We start from the raw sequence: 18,788 nt of genomic DNA, 5'->3' as shown, positions 1-18,788 counted from the left end.
AATGGGCAGGGAACAAAAATTGTTGCCCAAAAACGGGCTTAAAGCTAAACAAAATTCATCTGAATAGTTTTTGGCCCATTTGCACATTTCCACCCAGGGTCGGCCAAAGACTTAACGCCGCCTGAGGCGAAGTTTAAAACGCCGCCCCCCCCGCCGACGCCGGCGGCATTTTAAACTTCGCCGACGCCATTATCTACCCCCGCCCCCCCCGGTACTTACCTTTAAACAGTCCTGCGACGAGTCTCCCTGCTCTGCCACGGTGCCGGCTTGTAATGCTGAGCGCCGGAAATTGACGTCACTTCCGGCGCTCTGCATTACAAGCCGGCACCGGGACCGAACAGGGAGACTCGCCGCACAGGAGAGAGAGAGAGGGGCACCGAGCGGGTAAGCGAAAACCACTCGGTGCCCCTCTCTCTCTCTCGCTTCAAAAAAAAAAGAAAAAAAAAGCGCTTGGGGCGGCAAAGTGCCGCCCCTTCTGCCCCAGTCTGCCCCATTATAGGGCCGGCCCTGTTTCCACCTACTACTTAGCTATAAACCTACTCCCTGAGGACACTTTCACAATGATCATATTTTCCCGAAATGACTGGTTAACAAAGTTGACATGACCTCTGAACAGCCCTCAACAATGTTAAACATTTGTGTTTGCTGTATTATGTTTTAATAAATTACTTATTTTATGAATATGTATGTCTGTGTTTCATAAAATGTCCTGATTATAAAGGGTGTGAAATAGCCAAAGGAAGTATACTTTAAATATAAACCCAGTTGATCTTTGATCTGTTCTATTCAGTCCTGTTAAGAAGTTACAAATATGTTTATTTTATGTTATTTATTTATGTTATTTATTTATGTTATTATATTTTGATGTTTATTTGTCAGGAGAGTTTGAAGGATAGTTGGGGTTTCTGCTTCTTATGCTACGTACCGTTATAATGAAAGTCCAACCCCAGTGAACTTCTTTTGCAGGAAAGAGCTTGGCTAGCCCTGCATACTGCCTAGCCAAATCATTGAGATTTCTTCGAAGTCTCCTCTTCAAATGTATTATACAAGGCCGTCTCAGACCATGCTAAAGAAACCCGCCATTGCTTGTCCTTCATAATGAATAGTGAAGTGAGGGAGTTAAAATCACAACTTTCCGACCACTCCCACTTTAATAAAGAATCCCTTTTGTCCCTTTCAGTTTCCTGATCAAATGCACCATTTAGAAATCTGTCGGTAGGTAAACATTATTGATATTGGGAAGGAACAGAAAGGCACAATTATAGGTATGCGTTACTGTATAAGTGTGCTGAGCATATACAGTGTGCTATATATTTATACAGTGTTTGCACATCCACAGTACACATCTGAGATGTCTGCTTATTATCCCATGCATGTTTGGATTCCCTTGCTGTATTAGCCTCTAATCTCTGATGAGAGGATATTCAATGTATCTACCATCCTCACTGTAAAAAAACATCCTTACATTACATCTAAACTGTAGACTCCGACTGTCTTTCTGGAATAGCATTGCTATTAAGCTTAACATCTCAAAGGCTGAGCTTATGGTCAGAGCCGGCCTTAGGTGTTCCGGCGCCCTGTGCGAACTACTCCTCTGGCGCCCCCCCTCTGCCCCTTCAAACTACCCCCCCTGCCCCTTCAAACTACCCCCCTATGCCCCTTCAAACTACCCCCCTATGCCCCTTCAAACTACCCCCCCTCTGCCCCTTCAAACTACCCCCCTCTGCCCATTCAAACTACCCCCCCCTCTGCCCCTTCAAAATACCCCCTCTGCCCCTTCAAACTACCCCCCCTCTGCCCCTTCAAACTACCCCCCCCTCTGCCCCTTCAAACTACCCCCCCTCTGCCCCTTCAAACTTACCTTGAGGAGTCCTGCCGGCATTTCATGTTGAGCGCCGGCACCGCGACGGAGAGTAAGGGGCGTCGAGCGGTTGCTGAGAACTTCACGAGCAACCGCTCGGCGCCCCTGCCCGGGACATAAATGAAAACATTGTTGTTTTTTTTTTGTTGTTTGTTTTTTTAACTTTATTTAACATCCTCCATGTTAAATAAAGTTAAAAAAAAAACTTTTTTTAACAAGGAGGTTGTTAATTAAAGTTAAAAAAAACAACAACAAAAAAAAACAACGTTTTCATTTAGGTGCAGAGGGCGCGGGGGAGGAGGACCCCGCGGCGGCGGCGGCGGCGGCAGCAGCAGCAGCAGCAGCAGCAGCAGCGGAGGAGGACCCTGTGGCGGCGGCGGCGGCAGCAGCAGCAGCAGCGGCGGCGGAGGACCCCGTGGCGGCGGCGGCGGCGGAGGAGGAGGACCCCGCGGCGGGGGAGGACCCGGCGGCGGCGCCCCCTGGAGTGTGGCGCCCTGTGCGGTCGCACAGGTCGCACACCCCAAAGGCCGGCCCTGCTTATGGTTATGCCGCTATGCCCTCTATTATAGTTGATAAATCCACCATGTACCAACTGACTAAGTTTGCTGCCTTGGTGAGCCACATCGGTGAAGGTAGGGAGGCATTGAGAGAGAACGTGAGAGAGAGTGAGAGAGTAACAAAATGCAAATGAAAATCTCGTACATTTGTACGAATTAATAAAACTGGCAAATTTCATTAAAATCCGGATGCACAAGTCTACTATACATAACTTTTATCCTGCAAACCCTTCACCATTTTGGTAGCCCCTCTTCTAAACTCTATCCAAAATAGCCTTCTTGATATAGGGTCTCCGGAACTGAACACAATACTCTAGGTAATGTTTTACTAAAGATCTGTAAAATGGCAGAATCACCTCCCTTTTCCTGCTACTAATGCTACAGTAGTTACCACATTCTTGACCATTTTTCTAATTTACTTAAATAATTAAGCCTGTTGCAGACCTTTGTATTATCTGTAAAAAGACATACCTTGCCGATTAGATCTTTTATAATATCGCCAATAAAAATATTAAAAAGTATGGGTCCCAATACAGGTCTTTGAGGTACAGCATCTGGATTTTTACATCCCAAGTGCATTATTTTACATTTCTCAACATTTAACTGCAGCTGCCACACTCTCGACCATTCTTACCATTTTCCTAAATCACGTGCCATTTGGATTGTTTCACCAGGGATGTCTAACCTGTTTGAGTATAATAATGGACATTGTTTAAAAATAAGAAAGACTTAAATAATAACAAACTATATATATATATATTTACACACACACACACACACATATATATATATATATATATATATATATATATATTTATATATATAGTTCCATTCAACTATATGTATTCTAAAACAAAAAGAAAATGAACAAAATGACTAAGATGATAAATAATTACAATATTAATAGAGCACTGTATTAAATACTGCATTTTGTGATGGGACCACCCAGAGAAGTATCTTGCTCATGGAGGCTACTAAACCTGTGTCTCTGCCACATCCCACCTGCATGCACTGGCAATCATAGGAGAAAACTTCATGGTGTACCTCTGCTAGCACCTAGTCAATGTTAAGGAGCCACACCTCAAGCCTAATTGAGAAAAAACAAATGTAAAAAATCAGAGCATGTGAAGTTCAGGGTCTTCCCCACCTCTACTCGTAGCAGGGAGAACTCTCAGCTTGCACATATATTTCCTGAATGTATTTGGTTTTGCCAAGGAAAATGAATACAGCCATACTGGCCTGAGAGAAGATGACTTCTTTAGTCAAAGTTGATACCTTTTATTGGGCCAATATAAAAAAGATGCAGAGCCACATGAGCCACAGAAATCTCTACTTCAGAGGAAAACGAAAACATTTTTGACCAATAAGGGGATTTAGCCACTGGTTATCAGGGGTGGCACATGGCATTAGTGCTCTGGAGCACTATAAAACAATACAAATAAATAAAGCTTAGTGAGCTATATTTGGAAACCATGTATCCTTTTTTCATCACACTGTATTCTAGGGTGTCATTTTTAATTGTATGTTGCATTGGACTTACACAATGCCTTTGTTCCACATATATCGAGTTTCAACCTTCAACAATAAAAGTAGAGTAAGGATCAGCAAATGCATTATTTATTTTCTTTAAACATGATTCAAATATTTATGCCATGCTGATGTGGTACACTTCATATTTTTTTGTTTAATGTGCAATAAAATCAGAGATCAAGTAAAAAACTAAATATACCAGTATGTGGATTATTATTAAACTATACCAACATACTTGTTCCCACACCAATATTATAATAGTTTGTTAATCAAACATCATCCATAGGACAGTGATGTTTTAATAGATGTGGAGTGTTAATAATTAAGGAAGTATACAGCAGGTATATAGTTCCCTTATTTAGCAGCGGAACCGTTGATGATGCAGTTTGCCTATACCACAATTTTTAACCATAGGTGATCAACACAAATAACTTTCTGGGGATATTGTTATACATACTGCTTTATTTATGCTTGCTTTGAATAAATATATTTTCCCTGTGTCCATGTGCAATTCTGCCTGCTTGTGAGGTTATTATTAATAGGTCTGATAGGCTTATACTAGAAATACTATTTAACAGGAAACATTTACACACAAGTCTAGAGGGAAGCAGATTCCAAATATTTTTTGGGGAAAAATGCTTTCAAATGTAATCGCAAGATTTGGCCAATGTATAAAAACATATGTACAAGCAAAAAAAGTTATATACCTTCTTAATGTATATACGGAGCAATTTGCTCGGAAGTCTATGCTTTTTGGATAGAAGGTAAAACATATTTGCCTCCCTAGTGTGTGGAGTTGTATCTCCTAGGGAAGTATGACAGTTCTTCCTAATATCCCAAAGGAGATTAATAAATTACTCAATCCCTTAGTAATTTCATTACAGAATGGTAACAATTCTTACCAACCATAAGGAATTGATAAACTGTATTTGACCTGTGGCCATCTTTTCCCTGTCAACATGATTTCAGTCAATTAAATATAAAGTCATGTGATTGCTGTTTTCTGTTCAGTGTTATGTTGAAGGTACAAATTCTAAGAAATACTAAATGTGCATCAGTTGATATAACTTATTACAAAATAAAGTAATAAAGATAATAATAATGTCTAACTTTAGTAACATATGCTTGATAACCTCCACACATATAGCATGTTAATTAAATTGGTTAGGTCTGCAGTAACTCAAAGACTATTGTTGCAGTGTAACTTACCACCCGGGAAATAGTCATTCCATTTATTATTTATTGTTTATTGTGTTATGGGCACAAGATGTTGGCTGGCATGCCTGATTGTTCGGCATTGGTCTTTGTACTGCATATACCTGCAAGTTTATATACTGAGCCCAAGGGTGTAATCTTCATTTCACATGGACACTTCTCACATGGACACTTTGTTGTCTTGTATGCAGAATTATTTAGAGAAATGTGACAGGTGTTTGTATCTCTGTGTGATTTTATTTTTTTAATATAATAAGCAACTGATCCCAGTTTGCTGCCATAGGCTAAATAATGAGAGATGGATGTGTGTTGGACAAAACAGACTGGATGGAAACCAACCCTAGCCAACCCTAAGAGTTCTCATCTAGCAAGTGCTATGAGAAGACATAGAAACACTAGGTAATAGAGTGCTATGATAAGACATAGAAACACTAGGTAACAGAGCGCTAGGAGAAGACATAGAAACATTAGGTAATAAAGCATTATGAGAAGACAGAAACACTAGGTAATAGAGGGTTATGAGAAGACATAGAAACACTAGGTAATAGAGTGCTATGAGAAGACATAGAAACACTAAGTAATAAAGCATTATGAGAAGACAGAAACACTAGGTAATAGAGGGTTATGAGAAGACAGAAACACTAGGTAATAGAGCGCTATGAGAAGACATAGAAACACTAAGTCAGGGGCGTCCAACATGCGGCCCGCGGGACCTCGAGGTACGGCCCGCGTTAAGATCAGCAGCCAGGGCAGAGCCACATGAATGTACGTGATATCATATGACTCTGCTCCAGTCCAGCTTCCTCTGTGCAGTAAAAGAGAACGCAGAGGGAGGCCGCGCCCCCTGCTTAAGTCTGCGAATGGCATTGAGAGAGCTGCAGTGCAGGTAAGGGGGTGGGGGAGGGTGTTTGAATGAGTATGCGTGATTGAGGGAATGAATCTGTGAATGAATGAGTGTGTGTGTGTGTGTGTGATAGCATGGATGTGTAAGTGGAGGGGGCATGGTATAGGGTGGCTGTACGTGATGTGCAGACCCCATACTGCTAGCAGCATCAATACACAAGGGGGCAGCTAGCCAGGTTTCAGCATGTACTGGCTGACTTGGCATGATAGGAGTGTGATTGCTAGCAGCAATCACAATCCCATCATGCCTAGGTTCCAACATTTACTGGTTGCCTGGGTATGATAGGAGTGTGATTGCTATTAGCAATCACACCCCTATCATGCCAAGTCATATTGTTGAATTATTTTTTTTGTCAAATTGTGGTGTGTTAACCACACTTTTATTAAAAGTAAGTAACACACCAAAATTGGACAAAAAAATACAATAACAATATTAATTTATATGATTGTTGACAGCAATCACACTACTATCATGCCCAGCAAACCAGTACATGCTGGAATCTGGGTATGCCTGAGATTGCCGTTAACAATCATATATATATATTAAAATTTTTATTACATTTTTCGTACAATTTTGGTGTGTAACTTACTTTTATTAAAAGTGCGGGATTTTTTATTATTTTTAAAGGTAATTTTCGGTTTTGGCTAAGTGAACCCTGAATTTTCGGTTTCAGTCCAGAATTTTCATTTTGGTGCATCCCTAGAATAAATAGAACTATTTCATTTTTACTTTTCCAGAATCCTGAATTTGTAGTCACAAAACTCTCTAGGCCCAGAAATCAGTGAGAGGAAAAGTAAAGGTTTTGTGTTATTTACTTTATTTTAATCTGCATATCTTATTAAAGGCCATATTTTCTCACAGTGAAAAATGAGTGCAGCCCTCGCACGTATACAATTCTGATGAAGTGGCCCACTGCAGAAAAAACTTGGACACTCCTGCACTAGGTAATAGAGCGCTATGAAAAGATACAGAAACACTAGGTAATAGAGCACTATGAAAAGATATAGAAACACTAGGTAATAGAGCGCTATGATAAGACATAGAAACACTAATTAATAGAGTGCTATGAGAAGACATAGAAACACTAGGTAATAGAGCGCTATGAGAAGACCCTAGAAAAACTAGGTAATAGAGTGCTATGAGAAGACATAGAAACACTAGGTAATAAGAGCGCTATGAAAAGACATAGAAACACTAGGTAATAGAGCGATATGAGAAGACATAGAAACACTAGGTAATAAGAGCGCTATGAGAAGACATAGAAACGTTAGGTAATAGAGCGCTATGAGAAGACATAGAAACACTAGGTAATAAGAGCGCTATGAAAAGACATAGAAACACTAGGTAATGGAGCGCTATGAGAAGACATAGAAACGCTAGGTAATAGAGCGCTATGAGAAGACATAGAAACGCTAGGTAATAGAGCGCTATTAGAAGACATAGAAACGCTAGGTAATAGAGCGCTATGAGAAGACATAGAAACACTAGGTAATAGAGAGCTATGAGAAGACATAGAAACACTAGGTAATAAGAGCGCTATGAAAAGACATAGAAACACTAGGTAATAGAGCGCTATGAGAAGACATAGAAACGCTAGGTAATAGAGCGCTATGAGAAGACATAGAAACGCTAGGTAATAGAGCGCTATGAGAAGACATAGAAATGCTAGGTAATAGAGCGCTATGAGAAGACATAGAAACGCTAGGTAATAGAGCGCTATGAGAAGACATAGAAACACTAGGTAATAGAGCGCTATGAGAAGACATAGAAACGCTAGGTAATAGAGCGCTATGAGAAGACATAGAAACGCTAGGTAATAGAGCGCTATGATAAGACCCTAGAAAAACTAGGTAATAGAGTGCTATGAGAAGACATAGAAACACTAGGTAATAAGAGCGCTATGAGAAGACATAGAAACGCTAGGTAATAAGAGCGCTATGAAAAGACATAGAAACGCTAGGTAATAGAGCGCTATGAGAAGACATAGAAACGCTAGGTAATAGAGCGCTATGAGAAGACATAGAAACGCTAGGTAATAGAGCGCTATTAGAAGACATAGAAACGCCAGGTAATAGAGCGCTATGAGAAGACATAGAAACGCTAGGTAATAGAGCGCTATGAGAAGACAGAAACGCCAGGTAATAGAGCGCTATGAGAAGACATAGAAACGCTAGGTAATAGAGCGCTATGAGAAGACATAGAAACGCTAGGTAATAGAGCGCTATGAGAAGACATAGAAACGCTAGGTAATAGAGCGCTATGAGAAGACATAGAAACGCTAGGTAATAGAGCGCTATGACAAGACATAGAAACGCTAGGTAATAGAGCGCTATTAGAAGACATAGAAACGCTAGGTAATAGAGCGCTATGAGAAGACATAGAAACACTAGGTAATAGAGAGCTATGAGAAGACATAGAAACACTAGGTAATAAGAGCGCTATGAAAAGACATAGAAACACTAGGTAATAGAGCGCTATGAGAAGACATAGAAACGCTAGGTAATAGAGCGCTATGAGAAGACATAGAAACGCTAGGTAATAGAGCGCTATGAGAAGACATAGAAACGCTAGGTAATAGAGCGCTATGAGAAGACATAGAAACGCTAGGTAATAGAGCGCTATGAGAAGACATAGAAACACTAGGTAATAGAGCGCTATGAGAAGACATAGAAACGCTAGGTAATAGAGCGCTATGAGAAGACATAGAAACGCTAGGTAATAGAGCGCTATGATAAGACCCTAGAAAAACTAGGTAATAGAGTGCTATGAGAAGACATAGAAACACTAGGTAATAAGAGCGCTATGAGAAGACATAGAAACGCTAAGTAATAAGAGCGCTATGAAAAGACATAGAAACGCTAGGTAATAGAGCGCTATGAGAAGACATAGAAACGCTAGGTAATAGAGCGCTATGAGAAGACATAGAAACGCTAGGTAATAGAGCGCTATGAGAAGACATAGAAACGCCAGGTAATAGAGCGCTATGAGAAGACATAGAAACGCTAGGTAATAGAGCGCTATGAGAAGACATAGAAACGCCAGGTAATAGAGCGCTATGAGAAGACATAGAAACGCTAGGTAATAGAGCGCTATGAGAAGACAGAAACGCCAGGTAATAGAGCGCTATGAGAAGACATAGAAACGCTAGGTAATAGAGCGCTATGAGAAGACATAGAAACGCTAGGTAATAGAGCGCTATGAGAAGACATAGAAACGCTAGGTAATAGAGCGCTATGAGAAGACATAGAAACGCTAGGTAATAGAGCGCTATGAGAAGACATAGAACCGCTAGGTAATAGAGCGCTATGACAAGACATAGAAACACTAGGTAATAGAGCGCAACACACAGCGATGCTGTCTGCAGGTCTCATACCGAAGGTGGCTGATCAATATGCTAATGACAAACGTCAATGACAGATCAGACAGAAGCACGAGCCCGCGCCACGCCCTCGTCGAAACGCGCGCGAACTGCCCAGGCCGGGCGCGCGTTACCTTGGTGACAAGAGGGGGGGGTCAGTACGTGCTGACGCCGCCTGTTCTATATGAGCGCGAGCGGCGGGATCTTTGCTCCCTCTTATTATTTTGCCGCCATCCTAAAGGGGCGCTTCCTCCTGTCTCTCAGTTACGACCACTGCGCGGCGGCGGATTCTCTGGTCTGCCCACCCCGGTAAGGGCTTTCGTGTATCTTCGTAAGTGGTCGCGGGATACTATAAGGCTGTTCGGTGTATTTTATTACGCTTCAAGTGTTTGTAGCGGAGGATGCTATGGCGCTCCTTATCCCCTTGCTTCCTGACTATGGAAGCTGCGAGCTCTACAATATCTGCCCCTGGCGCAGAGGGAGGGCGAACGTCAGTAGGCTGGTGATCGCATCCGTCCAGGGTACCCGCGTGGGCCCGCTGTCAGTGTGCTTAGGGGCTGCACTTATCTGTCTTCTCTATGGCTGGGCCCGGTTCCGCCGCTGGCGTGTTTGTAATAAGAGCGACGCTATGGGAGGATGCGTATATCGGGGATGTCTAGGCCTTCTCCCTGTTATGTCGGAAAGGCCCGTGATTTGCTCGCCATACTCCCAGCGAAGCTCAATACTGAGCTAGTGCTGTCAAATTATGGGGTCGCAGGGGACTGCTCCGGGCGTGTCTGCTGACACTGGGGTATCTGAGTGACATGTCACAGCGTGTGCCTCCGGGTTGGCACTCCTTGCTAACTAGAGGCTTTAATGTTTGTGGAGTAAAATGATGGCTAATCGCAAGTTCGTAGATTCCGCAAGGTTTGGCAGTGACGGGGTTAAACCCCCCCCCTGACCGTCTGCTAGCTAGCACGTGCTGCCGGGTTTTAATACCGATCTGATCGGCTGCCTGTCCGGCCCCTCCTGGTATTGAACATGGTGTCGCACATATGCAGTGGCTACATGCTGGTCTCTTTTCTACCGGAATACACGGTCTGTGGTTACTGCGTGGTACAGATGAGGCTGCACCACGTGGTGAGCGGCCCTCCTCAGTCCCGTATGGGCAGACACTGTTACTTGACTGCCTTACCGATGGCGGCGAGGGAGTGCATTTGTCTCCAGTTAACTCTTGGGTGTCTTCTGTACGCCTATGTGACAGAAGACATGAATGCTTGTAATTAAACCCGTCTGTGCGATGAGCCCCTTTTAAAGTTAATTGCGTTCCCGATATTTTGCTTGTACATTATTTTAACATTTTTTAGTACTTACAGACCCGATCATGCTTAGTAAAAGGAAACCAAATACCCTTCACTAGGAGCAGCGTGGTAGCTTGGATACTGTCCGTTCCGTTAGCGGAACGCTAGCATTGCTAACGGGACTGAAGTCGTTCTGCTAACAAATCGTTGAATGGTGGCTGAAGAATAATATAAGAATATAAGTAGCAGCGCAATAAAAAGCTAAATGCTTGATGGTACTAGTAATTAGTATACCTTCCTTAATAGGTAAACTGTGTAAAGTAAATCAAGTTCCCTTTAATTATGCTATAATTCTGATCTAGAGCTGGCTCCATAGTTACTTGATGAGACGCTTTCAGCTACCTTTAGCCTAGTATCTGCTCTGTTAAACTCTTATTTCCACTAAGCTTATCGATGGTAGGTCGTAACTTGGAGCTCTTTGATACTTGTGTTAAAAATCAACGTTTTGAATTAAATTTTTATATTTCAGAAAGTAAGCAGGCAATACAAAAAAAATCCTATTTCACTTCTATGTATGTTTACAGAACGCTTTTTTATTTTTAGGGCATGTCTAGAATGGGTGCAATGCTTTTCAACCCAAATGGCCTTAGTGCAGATATATTGATTTTGTGTTGTAGTCTGTTCACTGTATGGGTAACTTTAACTGTAATCATGTTTCCATTTTTTTCTTTAGGTGATAACATGGCAAATATAGACAAGTAAGTATTGCAATGTTGTATCCCCTTGCATATTTACTGAAATTACTTCTGTACTAGTGGTATCTATTGGGGACATTAGATGCTGTTTGTGGCAATGTATGTAACCTGCAGTTGAACATAAGCAATTTGTCAAATTCATTGCCACTACCTTATAACATGGTATCCAAAAATGTACAGTTTATACAACTGGTAAAAATAGGGTCCCATTTTAAATATTCAATTTTACAATGGCTAGCTTATGCCACCACAGTGTTGGTGGCCAAATCGGTACACTAAGTGTGCATATACAGTATGCTTGTATAAAAGATGCTTCGGTCTATCTAGTGTCGTGATTGCGGGTTCTATATCACAGCAGTGCATTGGTGTTGTGTGCCGCCTACCCAGCTGTCACGTTTATAGGCATACTTTTTATGAAACAAATGATGCAGAATGGCAAAATACACTTTAGCTATACATGTTGGAAATAACAAGATCAATGTGTAGCTGGAATTGTTGCCATTTAAAATGTGTGTTCTTTGAATACAGCACTTTTTAACCAAATGGTAGCCTTATGGTTGTCTGTGACTGTCCTAGTGCTTGATAGGCTGTTATTCTATGCATAGATGGGCAGATGAGGCAGACGTTTGTTAGATGAACAATAAAGGTGCAGGCCTGTCAAGTGATCCTATAACTATTTAATGGTATTTGTTTACACAGCAAAGAGCAAGCTGAGCTTGACCAACAGGACATGGAAGATGTTGAAGAAGTAGAGGAAGAAGAAACTGGAGAGGAAGCAAACAGTAAAGGTATTTGCTCTAAATTCAGATGATGCTTGCATTAATTACCTTGGTCTATAGTGTAGCTCTTGCAGCACCATAAAGCAGATATTTGATATAAATTGTATTCTTGCAAGAACCTCATTTTATATAAAATAATAATGGGATGACTTAAAAATCCCTTTCAGTTCTTCTGACTGTTCTAAATAGATATTGGCACAAAAACTACTAGAACCTGCAAGATGGTGCTCTGTATTAATGTAAATATTTCTTATATCAGCTAGGCAATTGACTGCTCAAATGATGCAGAACCCTCAAATTCTTGCTGCCCTCCAAGAAAGACTTGATGACCTTGTTGGTACTCCTACAGGATACATTGAAAGGTACTTGCTAATGACATAAATTGATGTATTTACCTCGCCCACAAATGTTCAGAAACTTGTAACTGATGACCTCCATTTGTGTGTTGCCTGCAGTCTGCCTAAAGTAGTTAAGAGGCGAGTGAATGCACTTAAGAATCTCCAAGTAAAATGTGCACAAATTGAAGCAAAGTTCTATGAAGAAGTCCATGAGTTGGAAAGAAAGTATGCTGCTTTGTATCAGCCACTCTTTGACAAAGTAAGTTGATAACTCTACACCTTTCCACAACTTGAGAATGTAGTTTCAGAACTTGGGTGCCTTTCTAATGAGCCCATGAGTTTAGTTACCTATGCTAAAGATAAACTATTCTGACATTGATAGATGAAGAAAAGATTGCCTTTTGGAGTTTAGAAGGATTTTTATACCCTTTTGGGAAAATAGTTTCATTTTGGTGTTATCGCTGCTTTCTTGGCCAGAAGTGGATGCTAATGTTTAACTAATCTATTTTCAAACCACAGAGAAGCGATATCATAAATGCCACCTATGAGCCCACAGAAGAAGAGTGTGAGTGGAAAGACGAGGAGGAAGAGATCTCAGTAAGTAGTATAGTGCTTTATGGCCACTGTCAAAAATTGAAGAATGCATATTTAAGTTTTTAGTGCTTATTTAGTTTGTACTTTTAATCTACTTTACCTATAAGGAAAAAATAGCCACCCCCTAAAAGGAGAACTTGCAGTGCAGCTCCATTGTTTTGTGCCATGAATAGCAGTCTATTGCACTTGAAATAGCTGGGGGATACTTCTAATCTGAAAGAATCTATGTAGTAATTTAAGATATAGAAGTATTTTAAGTAGTTTTCATACATAAACCATAACGTGTTCCTAAAGTAAGCACAATAAACCATTTTATCACTTTTGATGCTGACAAGCATCTGCCATCTGAATCACTGCAGATGCAGTAGTATGGACAAGATTTAACATGTCTGGGAAGGATTGAATTGTATTCATGTTTCCCTAAGGAGGACCTGAAAGAGAAGGCAAAACTTGAAGAGGAAAAGAAAGATGAAGAGAAAGAGGACCCCAAAGGAATACCAGAATTCTGGCTAACTGTCTTCAAAAATGTTGATCTTCTAAGTGATATGGTTCAGGTATATAACTTGCTCTGCTTCTTTGAGACAAGCTATACTAATGTCTGAAGAGGACAGTTTCCCTTTTAATTTCGTAAGATATTTGGTATACAGTTTCCCTCAATGTGAGCAGGAGGGTAAATTGTATGTCCTCTTTTCATCCTACATCCACCCACTATTGACTTTCAGTGGCTGCTAGAAAACCTCCACTTGCAGCCTTTTATTTAACCTCTTCCGTACCGGCGTTCTTGTACTGCGTCTTCCCTTGAAGACCGCAGTTTTATTTAAATATTTTAATTCCGTGCCTGTGATTCGCTTCAAAGCGATCACGTGCATGGAATGGAGGGGGAGTGGCTGCTGCGGATGGTTGGGGACACCCAGTGGACAGTAGCAGCTGCCCCTCGCAACACTGGATCGCACATAATCAATGACATACCGTGTACGCCTCGGTCTGTGGAAGTACCAGGGACGTCACCGGTACGGAAGGGGTTAATCAGCTTTACCTTCCTAGAATGTTTAGTCAATGTAGCTCATGTTATGATTTTCTGCCTATAAACATTTGGGTGAAGTAGTCATTGTGATGCCAATGTTTAAAAAGTCTAGTATTGAAGCTTCAGAAACTAAAGCCTTTTATCTGCACGTTTCCTCACTTCTGTAATGTTTAGGAACATGATGAACCAATCCTGAAACATTTGAAAGACATTAAAGTGAAGTTTTCAGAAGCTGGGCAGCCAATGGTAAGTTTTGGTGTCAACATACTAAAAAGATGAATAACAAATGCTTGCCTTGTATATACATAGTGTTTGGTCAGTAAAGTAAACCATAACCTACTGGTTTTTTGGGGCAAATATTCTTCCAAACTCCTAACTTTCATTTTGGGTAGGACTGAATGTAGGTGCCTGTTTGAAAAGCACTTTAGAACGAAGCTTCTATACTTGTACTATGCCCAAGTGGTAGACAGGAGGAGAATACATGTATGACCCTGAAATAAGGCTAATTGTGAAATCTCGTTGTATTACCCATTATAAGTGAAGCCTATTAGTGTGTAGTGCTTCTCTTAGGGAGGTAATCTTGAAAATGTAACGTGCAATGTGTACCTTGAAGTGTAAAGTTAGATGCTCTACAAAATATTACCTGGATATTTTTGCCTTGCTGTTAATACTAATTTTCTCTCCAGAGTTTCACATTAGAATTCTACTTTGAACCAAATGAGTACTTCACAAATGATGTGTTGACAAAGACATACAAAATGCGATCAGAGCCTGACGAGTCCGATCCTTTCTCTTTTGATGGACCAGAAATCATGGGCTGTACAGGGTATGTAGCAAAACCTTTAGAAAGGTAGCAAACGGATTCATGGCTTACATCTTGCAATATGGTGCACTCTGATTCAAGGAAAAGTCTATTGACCTGATGGCCTAACACTTTACTGTTTCTATGGCAATTTGTGTAATGGAAGCAGAGGTGCTTGGAATAGCTTGCTTATATTGCCAGGACTCTCCTTCCTAGCTTTCATTTGAGAACTCAATCTTTTAGTTGTCTTTTTCTGCTGCATTGCATTAACAGTATCTGTATTTTGCTTCTTGCAGGTGCCAAATTGACTGGAAGAAAGGAAAGAATGTTACTTTAAAAACTATTAAGAAGAAACAGAAGCATAAGGGTCGTGGTACAGTAAGGACTGTTACAAAAACTGTTCCTAATGACTCCTTCTTCAACTTCTTTAGTCCACCAGAAGGTATGTATAGCTGTTAAGAATAGTTGACTTCAGCATGTCTCGCAAGCGTCTAAACTCACAGAATCTTTTTTTTTTTTTTTTTTTCCTTTTTCTCTAGTACCCGAAAGCGGTGTGCTGGTAAGTGATGTGTAATAGCTTTTATGACTTGGTGTTTTATATTGCCTGTCAGCTACAAATCTTCCAATTTTTCTTCTTAAGGATGATGATGCTGAAGCTATTCTCACTGCAGACTTTGAAATTGGTCACTTCTTACGTGAAAGAATAATTCCTCGGTCTGTGCTTTACTTTACTGGCGAGGCTATTGAGGATGACGATGATGATGTAAGTGGCTGTTATTAAAACTGATTTTTAGGCTAGCCCTTAACTATGGAAAAGATTTGTAAAGCTTTACTAACCATTTGGTGAGTTCTTGGTTTGCTTGAGTAGCTGCTCATTAAAGGTATAAACACCCAGTTCACTTCTTGAATTCAGCTTAAGTCTTGTTTTCAAGCTGAGTAAGCATTGTTTAACTCATTACTGCTTAATGGCTTCTTGGCAGTTTGTCATCATGTGAAATTCTCATGTCTTCTGTGCGTTCACAAGTATTGGGAATGTTCATTTTCCATGTGTTTTGTCTGTAGGCATGGGGTTCAGAAAAGTTGTGTATTTGCAGTGTAGGCTTCTCCCTTGTTTTGTGTGTTTTTAATGTCCGCATCGGTAACTTAAATGGTTTCTCTTCCAGTATGATGAAGAAGGTGAAGAGGCTGATGATGAGGTAACTATTATGGCAGCTTTTAAAATGCCCCCCATTTTTTTTTCTTTATGAAGCATCAGCTAGTGGTGTTGGGTAGAACTTGGGTTTGCAAACTTATATTCTGTTAAACACTGACCACTAGCTGCTGTATGTGTGTATAATTATATAATATAATATATTGCAATCCCATCGGAAGGCTGCTTTTAGAATAGTGTACTGCAGTTGTGGACTGTAAATGGTATGGAATGTATTGCCCCGTGTGGTGAATATTTGGGCATCATGTAAAGCAAGATGTAAACATTTTTTGCCTTTAAAAGCAAGACCATAAACATCCATTATCTGTATACAATATTATAATGCAGACCAGAAATAAGGATGGAATATCAGTGGAAATGGGGCTTTTTGCTACATTAGCAGCATCTAAAGTTACTAGATTCTAAAGTCCATGTAAACCTTTGACTTCTAAAACTATTAAGCACACTACTTTTTAAAATACAATCATTCCACATTACAATAGCTTGTTGTTGGGACATGACCGCTATATTCAGGCATCACTTGGAGAAATGGGGTGAACCATTTTTGTCTGGAACAAAGGCAAGCTAGTCTAAGTATCACATAGGATGTGACAGCCAAGATCCTTCAATCATCTGAAGCTATGGAAATAGACTGATCTTTGTGCACTTGGCATTTTGTTCACAGGAAGGCGAAGAGGAGGCAGACGAAGAAAATGATCCAGATTATGAGCCTAAGGTAGGGTTCCAACTCTATAGGCAGTTGCAATGGCTAAATGGTGCATGTGTTTCAAATTGCACTGTAACAGCATCTAGAGCTTTTTGAAGCTTATAGTTGTGCAGTGTCAATCATTTTAAGTTTACATTTGCTTGTACACCTTTGTAACTTCTCCTTCTAAAATGTTTTTTCTAATCTATGCAGACTAATGCTTTATTTCCTTATTGTATGAGTACATTTTTGGAATTTTCCCCACTAGGTTTAAATGATGTCTGTAGAATTCTTACCCTGGGTATGTAGTTCTTGTTAATTGAGCCATCTATACTTTAATACACTAATGGTCTTTGTGTTATGCCTCACACAGCACTAATATATTTTGGAAAATGCACAATTTTATGCACATCTCCGTATGCTGAAGTTAAATTTCACTTCAGGTATATTTTTAAACCTGCTAGGTGTTTCACAAAGAAGCATTTCTTAGTTTAGCCAAACTTGACTATTTCTCAGATTAGTAACCTCAGTAACTGAGCTTAAATGTAACCCTAAAGTGTCCCATTGACACAAGTTGGAGTGAAATTTATTTTTTTTCCTTCCCGTTATTTGCAGTAATGTGTTACTGGGTGAAAGTGTGTATACCAAGTCTAATATATTTAAAATATTTCTTCTCTCTACAGAAAGATCAAAACCCAGCTGAGTGCAAGCAACAATGAAGCAGTGTGTATGTGGCCTTGTATTACCTGCACTGTAATAAATTAAACTCATAAATTAGTTACTTACAGCCTTATGTTTTGTATCTTCTTGGTAGAATAAAGTAAACAAATTTTTGTTAAAAAAATAAATAAATAAAACTAAACATCTAAAAAATGTTAAAGCTCATTCAACATAGTATATTAAGGTGTTCTTTCCTTCCAACTATGTATACAATACAGAAATACCCTAAAGCATGTTCTTCACTGCTTCATAGTTCTTTGGTTCTTGTGAAGTCTTACCATGTTGCTATTAGACTACAGCTGTCAAGAATATCAGGGCTGCTAGGAGACTAGTAATTGTTTAGAAAAATCCTATCCCAAGGAACCAAAGTATTTTCAACCCAGTAGATTAAACAGGTTGTATGCTTGCAATAGCTGTGCCTTCATGATGACTTTGTTCTAGGAATGCAGTTATTACCTTGGAGATGGTATATTTCAGTAACTACTCGGTTTGACTGTGACTTCAGATAGCCCATGTCCATTATCATGTTTGCTTGTTTATGCTATGGGTTTTGTATTTTATGTGACTGTGATCTACAAGCAATCTAATGGTCAACATAAAGGTTATTGTTTACCACTGGGGTGTGAATAAAACCTAGTATTTTCAGAAATGGTGTTTCCTTTTTCTTTTCCTTCAAATTGCATTGTTAAATATGTTCTATGCAACCCAAACAAGGGTTTTTTTTTGTTTTTGTGTTATTTCCCAAAGTATAAGATGCTCCCTTGTATAAGATGCACCTTTAATTTTGGGGGCTGAAATTTTTTAAACTATTTATTACATAGTTATTGCACTAGCTGCCTGAGTGTGATGTTACCTGCTAGCAATTACACTCTTACTACCACCCAAAAAAGTGCTTATGATTGCCTGAGACTTTCAAAATTTTGCATAGGCAAAAGATTGGCAACATCAAGTTCATAATTTAGACTAAGCTCAAATATAGTGAGAATCCTACTTTTTAAAAATCGATAGGCCTGTCTCAAAGCTGTATTGGGCAGATTCCTTTATTGGGGGGGCTTACTAGCATTTCACCTGCATATTATGTGCGTGTAGATATTTAAAATCTCACACTATTTAGTTTTGCTTCCAGTGTGTCATTTGTAGTAGCCAATTGAACTTTCCTGGTATTAAATTTTTTTT

At 40.0% G+C, this 18,788-nt stretch overlaps 1 protein-coding gene across 6 annotated transcripts in view; it reads left to right on the top strand.

Moving 5' to 3' along the window:
- The window catches only part of NAP1L1 (nucleosome assembly protein 1 like 1), a 151,285-nt gene extending 133,024 nt beyond the window's left edge, over positions 1-18,261 (top strand). For 2 of the 6 annotated variants that reach the window (XM_053461980.1, XM_053461982.1), the window contains exons 2-15: positions 11,438-11,463; positions 12,160-12,248; positions 12,499-12,601; positions 12,695-12,836; positions 13,097-13,174; positions 13,597-13,725; positions 14,370-14,441; positions 14,882-15,021; positions 15,294-15,439; positions 15,537-15,556; positions 15,638-15,760; positions 16,161-16,193; positions 16,872-16,922; positions 17,576-18,261. In XM_053461980.1, coding sequence (XP_053317955.1) covers positions 11,447-11,463; positions 12,160-12,248; positions 12,499-12,601; positions 12,695-12,836; positions 13,097-13,174; positions 13,597-13,725; positions 14,370-14,441; positions 14,882-15,021; positions 15,294-15,439; positions 15,537-15,556; positions 15,638-15,760; positions 16,161-16,193; positions 16,872-16,922; positions 17,576-17,611 — 1,179 coding nt within the window. In that variant the 5' untranslated portion in view covers positions 11,438-11,446 and the 3' untranslated portion in view covers positions 17,612-18,261. Of the gene's footprint in view, positions 1-5,509; positions 5,515-9,629; positions 9,735-11,437; positions 11,464-12,159; positions 12,249-12,498; positions 12,602-12,694; positions 12,837-13,096; positions 13,175-13,596; positions 13,726-14,369; positions 14,442-14,881; positions 15,022-15,293; positions 15,440-15,536; positions 15,557-15,637; positions 15,761-16,160; positions 16,194-16,871; positions 16,923-17,160; positions 17,194-17,575 lie in introns of those variants that run through there. The other 4 variants (XM_053461981.1, XM_053461979.1, XM_053461978.1 and 1 more) reach the window with 4 other exon arrangements.
- The last annotated feature ends 527 nt before the right edge of the window (positions 18,262-18,788 follow it).

Source organism: Spea bombifrons, chromosome 4, assembly GCF_027358695.1.
Source record: "Spea bombifrons isolate aSpeBom1 chromosome 4, aSpeBom1.2.pri, whole genome shotgun sequence".
Taxonomy (NCBI): Eukaryota; Metazoa; Chordata; class Amphibia; order Anura; family Pelobatidae; genus Spea; species Spea bombifrons.
This window is presented reverse-complemented; position numbering and strand designations above follow the sequence as displayed.